Source organism: Nymphalis io, chromosome 9 (genome assembly GCF_905147045.1).
Source record: "Nymphalis io chromosome 9, ilAglIoxx1.1, whole genome shotgun sequence".
NCBI lineage: Eukaryota > Metazoa > Arthropoda > Insecta > Lepidoptera > Nymphalidae > Nymphalis > Nymphalis io.
Window position 1 is genome coordinate 1,851,618 of NC_065896.1, and position 15,314 is coordinate 1,866,931.

Here is a 15,314-nt window from a genome sequence, read left to right on the forward strand (position 1 = left end):
CGTGCTATGGAGCGAGCTATGCTCGAAGTATCTTTGAAGGATAAGATCAGAAATGAGATTATCCGGAAAAGAACCGGAGTCACCGACATAGCTTGCAAAATTAGCAGGCTGAAGTGGCAGTGGGCTGGTCACGTATGTCGTAGGACCGATGGCCGTTGGAGCAGACGAGTCCTAGAGTGGAGACTGCGAATCGGCAAGCGCAGCGTAGGGCTCCCTCCAGCCAGGTGGACCGACGACCTTAAGAAGGTGGCGGGCACCAACTGGATGCGGAAGGCGGAGGACAGGGAGCTTTGGCGCACCTTGGGAGAGGCCTATGTTCAGCAGTGGACAACGATTGGCTGTTGATTGATTGATTGATTGATTGAATAAAAAATAGCCCAAGTTAAAGTCTAAGCATAAAGTGAGTTCCTTGTCTTTAATCTCAATACTCAACCTCAGAATTGGTGGAGCTAACTTAGTACACTCCGAGAAGAATGAATTATATGATGAAGCATTTCTTGTTACACATCGTATGAAGCTGCTTGGAATGCATAATATTTCTTTCAACTAACAAAGCTGAGCAATTTAAGACTAGAAAACTAGAATTTAATAATATCAACTGTCTCTAAACATCAAGTACATATAACCTTATAAATAATCATGCAGTCAAAAATTCAGTTCTCATACGTTCATGTCTTTATTATAATATTTTTATTGAATAGTATAATTATGATCTATATTCTAGAACATTCATGTAACGTCGTTTTAAATATTTCGGTTCACAGCATATTATATCGCACTGTGTATAATTTTAACATTCAAGCATATTATAATATAACCATTTAAATATTTATATATGTAATTACTTTATAAGGACGAAAATTACAATTAGGCCATTTTATTTAAATAGACAATAATTATGGTTATGATATCGATTAAATTTAATCGATTAAGTAAATATTAGTCATGTTAAACATCTAAAGTATAAACGACAAAACATCGATTTTTATATATTTGATATTTATAATAATTGAATACTGATGTTGCCAGAACTCGATGCGAAGTCGTCACGTCAAGTCGGCATCAGACCAAATTATTGTAATCGTAGTCCAGACAGTATAGCCGCTTCATGGCTGCCAAGACCCTAGCCCTTTTCACGCGATCCTCAAAATCGTAATCCTTACACTCGTACACCCTGTAACCCTTATCTAGAAAATACTTAGATAAACCGCTCCATGTCGAGACCCTAAAACTACTCAGTTCCCTATTGATTCCATTGAAGCAGCCCGTGGTCCGTGGGATGGAGTGCTTCGATTGGTTAGCGTCAGTCCTCGCAGAAGGAGACGACGGGGGCGGAGTGGTGGTCCCGCTGCCGCACGACGCACACGCACGCGGTTGGGCCCGGCGACGACAACGCCGAGCCCGGGCCCAGCGAGCCGCCGCATGACAGCCGCGCCCGATCCCTGATGTTGAGCGCGGATCGACCCAAGTTCCATGGGGAATCTTCGAACGTGTCGCCCTCACCGAATCGATTGATTATTTCTAAAAAAGGCATTTTTTTGGAAGCATTTTAATAAACGAATTTTAATACTACATTCTTGTTGAGATTGTTTCAAGTAACCTCCAGTATCAGTTTCCTAGAATAAAAATAATTATATTTTGACAATAAATCAAACTGACAAAAACCTTGTTTACACTTAGCCTTAAGGCGGACTGTCAATACTGTAATATAAAAAATATCAAGATGAGATCATACGACAATTTTTAATACTTTTTTATAGTTTTGACATTCCTAACAATAAAATACTGTTAAAGTGTCACACCGGTCCAGAGTATAAATTTCACGTAGAACTAGTGACAAGAAACTACTCAGTATTAGGTGTATGGTTTATTGTTCTTACTTTTTTGTTTATTTTGTGAAGATTGTTTGTGTTGTTTTTAATCAATATTTAATAAATAAAACGAGTCCGCTTGTATTTTTTAGAACAAAACAATACTTACGATCACGGAATAGTGAACTTCTCCGCCTTTCATGTTCTTCTCCAATTAACCACCATGTCTTCATATCGCCTTTGCCCTGTGGAGTAACAAGAAATATTTAGATTGATTGACTGGAACAATAAGTAAATGATTTGATACGATATGTTCTTTCAGATTCTCTAATGTTTAACAAAAAAAATTTTGATAAATAATAATCACAAACTGTCTAATTTTTGAAAATATGATTCTTTTGTCATTTGTTTTTTAATAAATTACATGAGCCCGTTTTTTTAACGTTTACCTACCTTTATATTGATTATTCCTCGTTCCTTGAACTGATAACCACCGTGTTGTTTCAGCAGTTTATAAGTCTCATTGCTGATATGAATCCTCTGGGGTTCTCCAGTGGACTCCATCCGTGCTGCAGTATTTACCGTGTCCCCAAATAGGCAATACCTTGGCATCTTAATTCCGACTACACCAGCTGCACATTGACCACTATGAATTCCTGATAAAACATTCACTAATATGAAATTATTATGATAATATAAATAATTTGGTAGATTTCAAGTGTTTATCTATTATATATTGAGTATTAGAGAATATCATTTAAGGTATTAATTGTTACGCACCTATCCTAATATGCAGTCTAGATGCCGGCAGATGTCTGGTTCGTATTTTTGGTACTGATTCCAGGACATGAAGCGCGAGAGACGCCACTTCGGCTGCGTGTCTTGAACAACGCTCTGGGAGTCCACCCACCACCATATATGCGTCACCAATTGTTTCCACCTGAAGTGAACAAATTATTAATTAGGTATTTAGCTAAAAGAGTACATACCTCGTCGTCATAATACTTTAACTAATTATCTTATATTATATATATTACAGTTACTGTTATTATTAATGTCTTTCATATTATTAAAACGTGAAAATAAGAATTATTAGAAATATATTAAAAAATATATACCTTATATACGTTATAAAAAGATATGATTGCGTCACAGCATGTGTACAAGTCATTCAATATTTCCACGATCTGAAAAAAGGACAAATTATAAGTAGATTGATTCATCATAATATTTATAATCATCATCATCATCATCATAAATGATTGAAATCGGTAATTTTTATTATCTACTTTAAAATACCTAAAAAAAAGTTATGAATACAGTAGGTATTCAAAACTTATTAAAAAAAAGTTATGAATACCTACTACATACTTTTGCTACGCTTAAAAATACTTGTACTTCTTACTGTACACTTAAGCTACTATTGACGGGCCGGTTGACATGATTGGTAGATACTTGCCTTTTACGTCGAAGGTTGTGGGTTCGATTCCCACCCAGGACAGACCTTTGTGTGTGGACAGAACATGTCTGTTTGTCTGTCTGAGTCTGGGTGTAAATATCTATATAAGTATGTATTTACAAAAGAAAAGTAGTATATGTAGTATATCAGTTGTCTGGTTTCGATGGTACAAGCTCTGCTTAGTTTGGGATCTGATGGCCGTGTGTGAATAATGTCACAGGATATTATTTATTTACTAGTATTATATGATCTGTGCTTACGCTATAGATTAGTAAGCAAATAATAATGATATATAATTGTTATATGTTAGAAATAGTAGTTAGTAATATTACTTTATATTTCGAACCAATTATTAATTATGTCTAATTAAATTAAATGTTCATTTTGTTAACCGACTTATGACTGAGCTTTGGATTTTTTATCTATGGAATAAAACGTGCGGTCTTTGGCAGGCTTTAACAAAAAAAATAAGGTTAGCGCAAAACACAGTTCTTAGTATTGTTGTGTTTCGGTTTGAAGGGCGAGTGAGTCAGTGTAACCGTAGGCACAAGGTACATAACATCCGTCTCCAAGTTCCAAGGTAAGTGGCGCATTGGCGATGTTAGGAATCGTTAATATTCCTTTCAATACCGATGAGTATCGTCGGTGCCCACTTATCATCAGGAAGCCCTATTGGGCGGGCTGTTGCCCGTCCACTTACCTATTATAGAAAAAACTAAAATAGGCAATTAAATTAGCTTAAACTGCACAAGAGTTTTTATCACGATATATATATTTTCCACCCGTGGATTCAATTTATGGGAGAATAATCGTTAAACGTTTTACGATATGTTACTTTTGACAGAAGGGACAAACCCTTATGTCAAAAGTAACATATCTAAACCAAAAACTTATTGTTACTGCTTGTGCAAATGGTTGTTTATTTTTTGTATGTTATTTACAGAAGATTTCTTACGTTTTATTGATTTATAGTACGTAATGATAATCCAATAATATTAAATTTAAAAATAAAAAAATCCAACGTACACATGAGCGGGAACTCATAAAACTATAGATTTTTTTTGTGTATAATCTAAAAATTAACGATTTTTAGACTTTTTTAATCGTCATATGAAACCTTTTTTTCTCGCCACATAATTTTACATCACCCGGAAGAATGCCATAGTCTTTGATGAGTGGATTTCGAGTACCTATCGAGTATATATATGTGGCATAAATGTCCGTACTTTTTATTGAATTAATTAAAAGAAAATGACATTTTTTTCAACTCTAAGGGAATGTAGACTTTACTTAACATAAATTACAACTTAAATTTCAACTTGATACTTCTGATAAAAAGGTCTTTTTACAGCCAACTATGACAGAGGGCCATGAATTAATCCGGGTCCGTTTTCTCGATGTAGATGCGAAGGATTATTTGAAGTTAGTTTAACTTTGAAATCAATTTTTTATACTTTATTTTCAATAATTTGCCGGTTGTCGTGGCTGGTAGATACTTGCCTTTTACCTCTTACTCAAGGTTGTGGGTTCGATTCCCACCCAGCACAGACATTTGTGTGCAGTAACATGTCTGTTTGTCCCTATTTTATCTATATAAGTATGCATTCACAAAAGAAAAGTAGTATATGTTGTATATCAGTGGTCTGGTTTCTATCGTACAAGCTCTGCTTAGTTTGGGATCAGATGACCGTGTGTGAATAATAATATTACGTTCTGTTTTGTGCGTTACGGACCCACTTTCAAGCTACTTATCCCACTATTCTCTATGAATTCCAAAATGACCCAAAAATTATATATACAAAGTGAGTCACTGAAAAATATAATGTTATTATCTGTTTAAAAAACCTTCTACATTTAAATATAAAACAGCAAAGCCTCACACAAACGTCTATATCTACGTAACTTAATCAAAACTTTATTTTAAGACGAAATATATTACCGAAATTGTTGCTAAGTAATATTATTATTACTTAAAACTTATGTTTTCACGAATAGATTAGGGGTTTAGTAATACAATGAACTCAATCCATCATTCAACATGATCGCGTAAGACTTGATTACAAGTATTTTAAAATACCGAACTATGTATATTGAAAAATGTCGATGTCAATATACGACATCAAACGTTTGTATTTACGTTAGAATAAATTCAATAGGTTCACTATTATAGATTTATATATATATATATATTTCTTAATAATATATATATATATATATATATTTACTTTCTTAATAACAACCTTTTCTAAAATTAAATAAACTCTATTATAAAGTTAAATAATGTTTTCTAATAAAGCAAAAGAGTTCGATTAATATTCTTGTATTAAATAAATAACATATATAAATAGATATATATAGGTACACTTATTTTCGAATCGAAACGAAATAAAAAGAATATTATATGTTCCAAATAACTTTTAAAAGCTTAACGGCTTAATAATATTGTTGAATACAAATTTCCTTTTTTCATTTAAATGTTTCATCATTACATTTTTATGTCTATTAATAAATTTAAAATTTATTGCTACTAAAAATTAAATTTCTCAATCATATATATTTATTAATATAGTGTTTAATGGCAAGCGGTCGGGCAAATGGGCCACCTGGTGTTAAGTGGTCACCACCGCCCATAGACGTTGGCGATGTAAGAAGTATTAACCGTTCCTTACATCGCCTAATATAGTAAAATTAGACACATGCAGGTTTTCTCACGACGTTTTCCTTCACCGTCAAGCATGAGATGAATTATAGTCATAAATTAAGCACATGAAAATTCAGTTTGTTTGCCCGGGTTTGAACCCACAATCATCGGTTAAAATTCACACGTTCTTACCACTGGGCATCTCGGCAGCGACTATATAATATCGTATATGTATATACATAGGAAGTAGGATATTGTCATCTATTGATGAAGCTATTGATGAATTCCCGAGAAGTACAAGTAATACTAAAATGTTAGCTTCCAATATTAATTCGAACTCAGCTTTGTATTTTAAAAAACTGCATAGCTGTGAGTGTCTAAGTATATTATGCAGTTCCTACACGAATACCTATAAAAAAATAAGACTGCACTAAAAAAGTGGCTCGAACAGCAAGTATTTTACTCTGTTAATGAATCTCTTAAGCTGTAAACATTATTAATGTAATACGCAATACAATTTTGAGAACATTTAATATATATATATATATATATATATATATATATATTAATCTATAATAGTGAACCTATTGAATTTATTCTAACGTAAATACAAACGTTTGATGTCGTATATTGACATCGACATTTTTCAATATAGTTCGGTATTTTAAAATACTTGTAATCAAGTCTTACGCGATCATGTTGAATGATGGATTGAGTTCATTGTATTACTAAACCCCTAATCTATTCGTGAAAACATAAGTTTTAAGTAATAATAATATTACTTAGCAACAATTTCGGTAATATATTTTCATCTTAAAATAAAGTTTTGATTAACAACATTAACAGCTACTATTTTTGTATTTTTTAAACATTGGTTATAGAAGAGATTACCTCATGGAATTGCGCAGATAGTTTTTTTAAATATTTATTTTTAAAGTATTTCGAATAAATTTAATTTTCCCTAAAAAGCGAGTAAATAACAACTTGATTAATTTAAACATCACGTCAGGATAACGTAACGATAGCATTGATTGGAACAACTTCTGTCGTTATTTTTTGGTTCTCGTTTAACATAATATACGTTATCAGTATTCATTGAGGGCTTTAAAACCTTGGAACAGGATCCAGTTGTATTACTTGAGTTAATTTAAGACAAGGAGAGTTGAGACGCTCACGATCAGACGAGACACACAGTGGTACTTCCTCAAAGAGAACAGGTTCAAACACCACTTTTATTTAATTTGTCTATAATCAATGGACATTGTACTTAAATTTGACTGATTATTTTAGCTTTCATCGCCAAAGAATAATCAGTAACAAATTACAATATGTCATGACTTCAAACGATTTAAATTAAATAGTATCTAACTATTTATATTATATAACTATATATATTGGTATTAAATTATTTTATTGAAAATTATTTAATTTTTATACCGTAAAGATAATTTTGCTAATAAAAGAAAAACAAATATAGAAGTAACCAAAGCTAAGAAACGGGAACAGCTAAACGTACAGCCCAAGATACTGACTCCAAATAAATGTATTCGGCAATTAAGAAAAAGAATTATCGGGCATTATTGCTACTTATTACTAACGCATATATATTTTATATACAAACATGTTCTTTTTTTAACGATATACTTTAATGTAAACCATAACATTGAGTTCGATAAAAATTTATACGAAAAGATGAATCCTTTACATACCATTGAGAATACACAGAGCGAAATGGAACGTGCGGAAGATCAGGCACACTAGTAACATAGAAAAGATTTAAAGGAGGAAAAATTTCTTGATAGGATACTAAGGACGTGAGGAAAATATCGTAAGGATATCTGCATATATTGAATACTTTTTTACAAACGACGACAGAAGTATTGAAATATATTTGCGAAAGTCTTCTCTTAAATAGAAAATGTGTTCATTGGAGAAAATTTGGAGCATATTCCATCACGCTGCTTTAAGCAAGCTCTTGGATGAACATGTGCAAGATATTTATCTGATATATGAGTGTAAATCCCACAAATTCAGTGGTGCTTGCCTGGAAATACGATTTTCGGTTAATATTTCCGTATTCCACTGGGCAATTGAAAATTTTATAGGTTTTAGGCAATTCACAGGCTGCTCTAGAGTCGTAAACATATCATGGAACTGAATATCATCCGACACATGAAATTTATTTGCAAAATATTTTCCTCTACCACTTAGCACGAGATGAATAAAAAGAAAGAATAAATCTAGTATTATAATAATAATAAATCCCCAACAGAGTCGTTCATTCTAGTTTAACACTTCCACATTTACGACTTATAATTATTTTATTCTGTTTTCTTGGATTTCATTGGCTTTATTTAAGCTTTGTTTTATTTAAATTTCGTAATCGCCTAGCATACAAACGGGCACTTATGATTAAAGTCTTATTTTTTACGTCTAATGATTACGAGATGGTTTGCAATGCCTTTTTTTTGTAAAAACTCATCTGCAGCGCAATTACGAAACTTCCAATGCAACTGGAACTATCAAATATTTGTTGTCGATAGAAACTTGTTACAATTCCTCTCCTCTCCTAAGGTTGCCAACTGCATTATTATATATTATACTGTACTATATTTCGGATTAACGTATTGTTGAAAATTAAATAAGTAAATAAGATTTTTTTTTAACACAAAACGTAATAAAAAATAAATTAACATTTATTTAAAATTATTGATATTGAAATGGCAAGCAGATAGGGATACAGAGCTAGTATATATTTTAATATATACTAGCTATTTTATATAGCTTCTTCTGAAAATTACTATAACTCTTTTCCAAAAAATGTTGGCAGCCCTATTCGTACTCCACCTAATTGTACGTCCATTGCAGATCCGGACTTAGAGTCCAAGGCCCCTAGGCACTTTGACATTTGAACCTTGAAGTTAGTATGTAGAGAAAAATTATATTATTCTTGGCTGGGTGAGACCGGTGTCTTGTTGGTCTTAAATTTTAGGATTGTAGAATTTAAAACTTTAAATCTGGAGGTGTGTTTTGGGCATAGTACTATCAACAGAGTACAATGCCCAAAAACATTACTCACGTGCATCAGCAACGTCCAAAGTTTCGGGTTTCAACTCGGTCCCGTAAACGATGTGTAAACGCATAAAATAATATAAAACTATATATAGAATATTTTGTAATGAATATTGATTTTAGTTTTGTTTATCGGGATCGGGACATAGTGCGAGTGAATATTTTTGGAAGTACAAATAACACTGACTTTTCTCAAACGCAGCCTATTTTCTGAATCAAACTTAGAATCTCTAGTTTTATAAACTGATTTGTTTACTTGACTTGAATTATTTGACAGCTCTGCTCTGCTTGTCACCGTAACTCAACACTCAAGAGTGATTTCCGTACTTCGTCTCATCATTGCATTATCCCGTAAAGGTCCCGCCACTGGGAAAATATATTATTATAACTTAGGTACCTATGTACCTAATCTACTCCACATCGCAAAGGAGCTACTATAGCTCCTTTGCAATATGGAGTTAAATCCCTAATTAAATTATTAGTTTCTTTTGATTATTTTACTGCTGTGGTTTTATACTTTAAAGTAATCGATAGTAAGCAGCAAAAAATCCATATACGTGCGTTGATCTGATTGAAAACATTAATTGACATATTCTTTTCAATAACGTCCCAAAAAGATTAATGAAACATATATTTAATGAAACGCAACGCTTAATGTCTGTGAATCTTTTTTTTATATTTATTTTTGTAGATAATATTATATACATATAAAGTGCCGTGTGTTCCGTCGTGAAAAATAAAGCCATCCTTTCATTGTGACGCATGGGAAATGTTCAAAAGATAACCTCTTCGCTCTCTTCAAGGAGAAAAAGAGTTATCTTAAACAATGGGATCCGGGTAAGGAAATGATAATTATAATTATAGGTATAGAGACCAAACAGACTGAAACTGCTAAGCTTAGTTTGATAGCTTGTGAATTCTTGTTACCCCAGGATATATGTGATTTAGATGGTGTTTCCAAAGAATTGATTAAAATATCTCCGTGTAATAGCAAAAGTTTTCTCACTGTCACGAACAAAGTTCTAAGTGCAAATTTGTTCACGTACATCTGGGAATCACAAAGTTTATAAACAACGTTTTTTTTTCTCTGACGTTGAATTACTTTATTGTTACTCATCACTATAATTCTTCAAAGTATTCTGAACTCCACCTCACTTTTTACTTGCAGTCATTGCAGTCTTGCAGCATATTTACTAAGAATATAGATATATGTATAGTGAATAGAATGTATGTGAATAGAATGAGCTAGTATTATTACTGAATAAGGCTTAAAAGTATACGCCTGAAAAAGGTATACAAAAAATAATAATAATAAAGAAATAAGCTATCAAAATGTCTGAGCTTTTAGGAAACACTCAGCAAGCGTTTAATATTTCACTCATATATCACTCAGCGTAAGTTACTTCCAAGTATTTAATTAACTGAAAGTGTCGTATACAAAGTGGAGGGTTAAAGCTTATGTTTGAAAATGGAATTCAATTATATATATTTAACATTAGCGATTCATCCGCTGTTTTGCCCGCATCGTAATTTTATCCGTGCAGTGACGGAGAAAGAATACATTTCACTGCCTCTCTCTGTTCCATGGGTGTCGTAAGAAGCGACTAAGAGATATCTGGGCGACCATCTGCTCACCTGGTAGGGCGCTAAACATTCCGTAACAGCCTGTGAATGCCCCACTGCTGGGCTAAAGGCCTCCTCTCCCTTTTTTGAGAAGAAGGTTTTGGAGCTTATTCGACCATGCTGCTCCAGTGCGGGTTGGTGGAATACACATGTGGCAGAATTTCAGTGAAATTAGACACAAGCAGGTTTCCTCACGATGTTTTCCTTCACCGTAAAGCACGAGATGAATTATAATCACAAATTAAGTACTGCTGTTTTGCTGTAGAATATCAGACAGACCCACTCTGGGTGGTACCTACCCAGGCGAGCTTGCACAAAGCCTTACCACCAGTTGAAAGCTCTGTCGAAGGCACGACCAACAGCTCGTCATTCATATTTTCACACCTGTATCGATAGCGTTCGAAATTCTGCTCAATTTTCAAAACATTTTTCATTTTTTTTATTAGCTGGCAATGATCAAAAGTAAAAGACTTGTAGTGCGATATATAACTGTACAAAGTTAACTATAAAGGGAGTCTGTTGTTGAGAACATCTGTGTTATTGCCTTTGTATAAGAACTTTAATTTCGTATCAAGTTTCTTCAGTTTTGTTTTTGTTTCAATCCCGTGTGTTGATATAAGCGCGAACAAGCAACACTGACTTTCATGTGCCTAATTTGTAATCATCTCGTTCTCTACGGTGAAAGAAAACGTTGTGAGGTAAAAAAGGTATTACTAGTGGTAGGGCTTTGCACAAGCTTGTCTGGGGAGGTACCACCCACTCATCAGATATTCTACCGCAAAATGGCAGTACTTGTTATAGTTATGTTCCGGCTTGAAGAGTGAATGAGTCAGTGAAATTACAGGCACAAGGGTTATAACATCTTAGTTTTCAAGGTTGGTTCCAAGATTTATCCACCAACCATAGTCCAGCACTGGGGCATTAATATTACTTTTCTGTTATCTTTTAATGGCCAAAGATGTGTAAACATTTATGACTACTTTACTAATAAGATTTATTAGAAGATATTCCAATAAGATAAGATCTTTCAAGGGGGATCTAAGATATTTTAGTAAAAATGCACCGATGTCAAGATGAAGGGATTATTGACTGAAGATTATTTTCTTTCAACCTTCTTTTCTTTTGTAATCTTAGCGAAAAATTTTATCTTTCAAACTTAATGCGATTTGTGAATATTGATTTGAAAATATAATTATTCATTCTATTGATGACGAACTTGAGAACAAATTATAAGAAATTCAAAATAACTTCATTGATTACATAACTTGTTATGAACTATACCTCTTGAGATTACTTGAATATGAGTTCACAGATCATTTTTATTTCCTAGTAGAAAGGTTGCGATTCTTGTTAAAACATGACATTTTATCAAAATTAATTTTGCATGATATCGAAACTAAATTTCACGGTAAAATACCTGATACGTTTGCGTGTGAATTAATGAGAGAATAATGGAACCAAAATGAACACTGCAAATCAAATAAGCTATTGTTATAAATTGTGGCGAACCTGTGAAAATATTGAATATATTATAATTTCTAATTCGTATTTGTTATTAATCGTTTTAAAGTCTATCGATTTATATTGCCATTGCCTTCCTGAGCTACATATATTTACATAACAGTAGTTGGTTTAACTTTCGTATGGAGCCGTTCTAATGTAAATGCCTTAAGTAACAAGCTGTGAAGTCATCGTTACCAACGATTCGAAATTTGGAGTCTACCGAAACATGTGGAACTATTACGTATAGCTAGTTCATATATAATTGATATTTTTGGTGTTTAATATTAAATTGTTTTTAGTAAATTGTATTCTATAACGAATTATCGTATATATTAATAATTAAATTTGTTCTTATTGATTATATATAATTGGTCTTCCTACGACGGTAAAAGCCCATAGACGTCCTAACGGTTACGTAGCTATTGTGTCTTTTTTTTAAACAAGCTATATTCAAAATTTTGTGTATATGAAGAGTTTCTCTGTCTTGAGCTAATGCTTGATGTAGAATAAGGTCTTGTAAAAATTGAGCTCCTTTAGGATAAGAGGAAATTATTCTAAATTATTTCGAAGAAATTGATCTAAACTAACGAACAAACAATACAAACTTAATAAAAGCTTGTAACAAATCCCACTTTTAGATAATATTTGGATAATAATATAACTCTGCTCCATTGCTCATGAGTGTGTGCGTTCATTGTTGTGTTGATTTGTGCGTCGGAATTTTTTGTTTTATTCAAATTTTCACGATGTTTCCTTCATCCTTACACCGTCAACACAAAATTTGCCTGAAAAACTTAGTAGAGCTTGCCTGAATTTGTTACTGTTTCCTTCGATCACGTCATCCTTCTCACTCTACTGGAATACTAGTTTACAAATTGTTGACAAATTTCAATAATTTGAAGTTCGTACCTGCATAGGCGTGTAAGTGGCAGCGAGCTTCGTAAATCCGACGATATCGCTGAAGTAGATAGTGACGCATTCATAGCTCTCCGCTTGTACGGGCTCACCGCGTTTAAGCGCCTCCGCAACCGTCCTGGGAATCAAATCGATACAATTTACGAATGAGGGAAATCGACTCAGATCATTTTATTTAACGACTTCCACCTTATGCAGAAATATTGATTTAAATGTAAAATAGATTTCCACATTCTTTAAAATCGAGTCCGAAGCATTTACTTGCGGAATTTAATTTTAGTCGGACGTCAGTGGTTCTTGTTCAGAATTGTATGTATTCATGCAGTTCTCATTTCCAATATGCACATTCTCTGTTAACATGCTATTACTATTACAAGTGTAAGTGATATTATTGTTTCAGTCAAGAACTAAAATTGAAAGCTCTCAAAGACGATTAATCTCTATTATTAAAATTATTTTTTTTATTAATATAACAAAAATAAAATGTTTTTTTTTTTATATTTCGTGTATTGAATGGGCCTTTGTATTTGTATGTTATTTCAGTAATTAAATCCGACGTGCGGATATAGTTAACGTCATCCTTTCATTCATTATCACTCCGTCATTTAACCCTTACAACTAGGCAAAGGTAGATAAAAGCTTGTAAAAACACATAAGGCTTTCTAAAGAAACGTATATTGACGATAAACATTGTTTATAACAAATAATTTTTACCGTGGCAACATTCGATTCAGCAGATCATCTGTCCTCTTCTTCTCTTGCATAAGCTGTTCCGTCTTCGCCGTTACTAACCCTTCCAAGTTAGCCGCGTACTTCTCCATCATCGACAGCATATTATCGAATATATTTGTTTTCCTATACAATACAATATAATTATTTTTGAGTACATTGTTATATAAAAACTGTTACAAATTGTCTTCAAAACCACGACTTGTTGCTTTAAAAACGATATTTTGCAGACATCCTTTGGATATAAAATTGAATAAGCCATTAGGAAGATGTAAAAATGTTTATAATTACACTATAATAAAAATAAATATATGTTCCAAGAAAACAAACACATTACAAAAAATAAACTACTATAAAATTCAAAGTCAATTAACAATTCACTGACAACAAACAGGCAGACAATTTTAAAATATGACGAAATATATTTTGTATACATTGTATATTGCAATGATCTAACATATATTATATATTGGATTTAATGTTAAAATTAGTGATACAGCCCGTATGGGTTATACCGTATAAGTATTGAATAAATATTCGTCCTCTCGAAAAAGTCCTAACTTTTTGGGTGATTTAAACGTTTATACACGTAGAGCACAATCCACAACGATACTTCAAATTGTTGCTCATGAAATATTCGGAATAATTTGATATTTTGAAATAAGAATTTTAGCCGAATATATTGAATTCTGAACATTTAATATATATCCAGTATATATGTTTAATTAAGGCTAGTTATATACATGACCATGGTTAAAATAAGATTATACATACATGCCAGCGTGCATATCCTTAAGGCGCAGTCTGACTAGACGAACATCTGGTCGCCTGTCTGGCCGCTCACTCCAACACGACTTTAACACTGCGATTACAGACGGACGAGCTGCCAGGCCATCAAGTGGAGGGCGGAATAGCACACCCTCAATAGGTTCACGTACTCTACCAATGATGTCTGTAATATTTTATACACTTTAAAGCTTGTACATTATTAAACATTGCTTATAAAAACCTCTTTTTTATTTATCTGTGCCTACACTCAGTTGTATACACACAAGTGCATCGGTTAAAAATAATATAAAAGAACATGTGCAATTCTGTGCATACATTTCTGTTATTTGTGCAAAGTTGCATGAGTCTTCATTATTTTTTCAATAAAAAAATATATATTTCGATTCGGCTTATTCGTCTAGTTCTTGGCGGTGAGGAAAAAATCTATAGGAAATCTGAATGTGTCAACAGTAATAACTACACATGTACATATTTAGAGCTTATTTCGTTTTGTTGAATAGCATCAAATAATTTGCTTGAAGTAAGAAAGTACAACAATGGATCATTTTCGACCAGTTTTTTTTTTAATTTTATTTTATTTAATTTTTGTGACTTATGTTCATTTTGTTAATAATAAACTGAAATTATTTTGTTAATACTGTTAAATGTTATTTAAATTTCCTTTATATAATTAACATTAATCTGATTTTAACAAAATACTGCATGATAAAATGTAGTACTTGATAAAATATTCTATAGATGTTGAAAAAACGAGGAGTTAATATTAATTTAT

The 15,314-nt window shown here is 32.6% G+C and overlaps 1 protein-coding gene across 1 annotated transcript in view; it reads right to left on the reverse strand.

Moving 5' to 3' along the window:
* Positions 1-1,303: 1,303 nt before the first annotated feature.
* Positions 1,304-15,314, reverse strand: part of LOC126770878 (guanylate cyclase 32E-like) — a 143,791-nt gene continuing 129,780 nt past the window's right edge. Inside the window, exons 15-22 of the mRNA XM_050490486.1 lie at positions 14,528-14,705; positions 13,739-13,879; positions 13,019-13,142; positions 2,930-2,998; positions 2,592-2,751; positions 2,265-2,467; positions 1,999-2,056; positions 1,304-1,521 (exon numbers count right to left, since the gene is read on the reverse strand). Of these exons, the coding sequence (XP_050346443.1) occupies positions 1,304-1,521; positions 1,999-2,056; positions 2,265-2,467; positions 2,592-2,751; positions 2,930-2,998; positions 13,019-13,142; positions 13,739-13,879; positions 14,528-14,705 (1,151 nt within the window). The remainder of the gene's footprint in view (positions 1,522-1,998; positions 2,057-2,264; positions 2,468-2,591; positions 2,752-2,929; positions 2,999-13,018; positions 13,143-13,738; positions 13,880-14,527; positions 14,706-15,314) is intronic.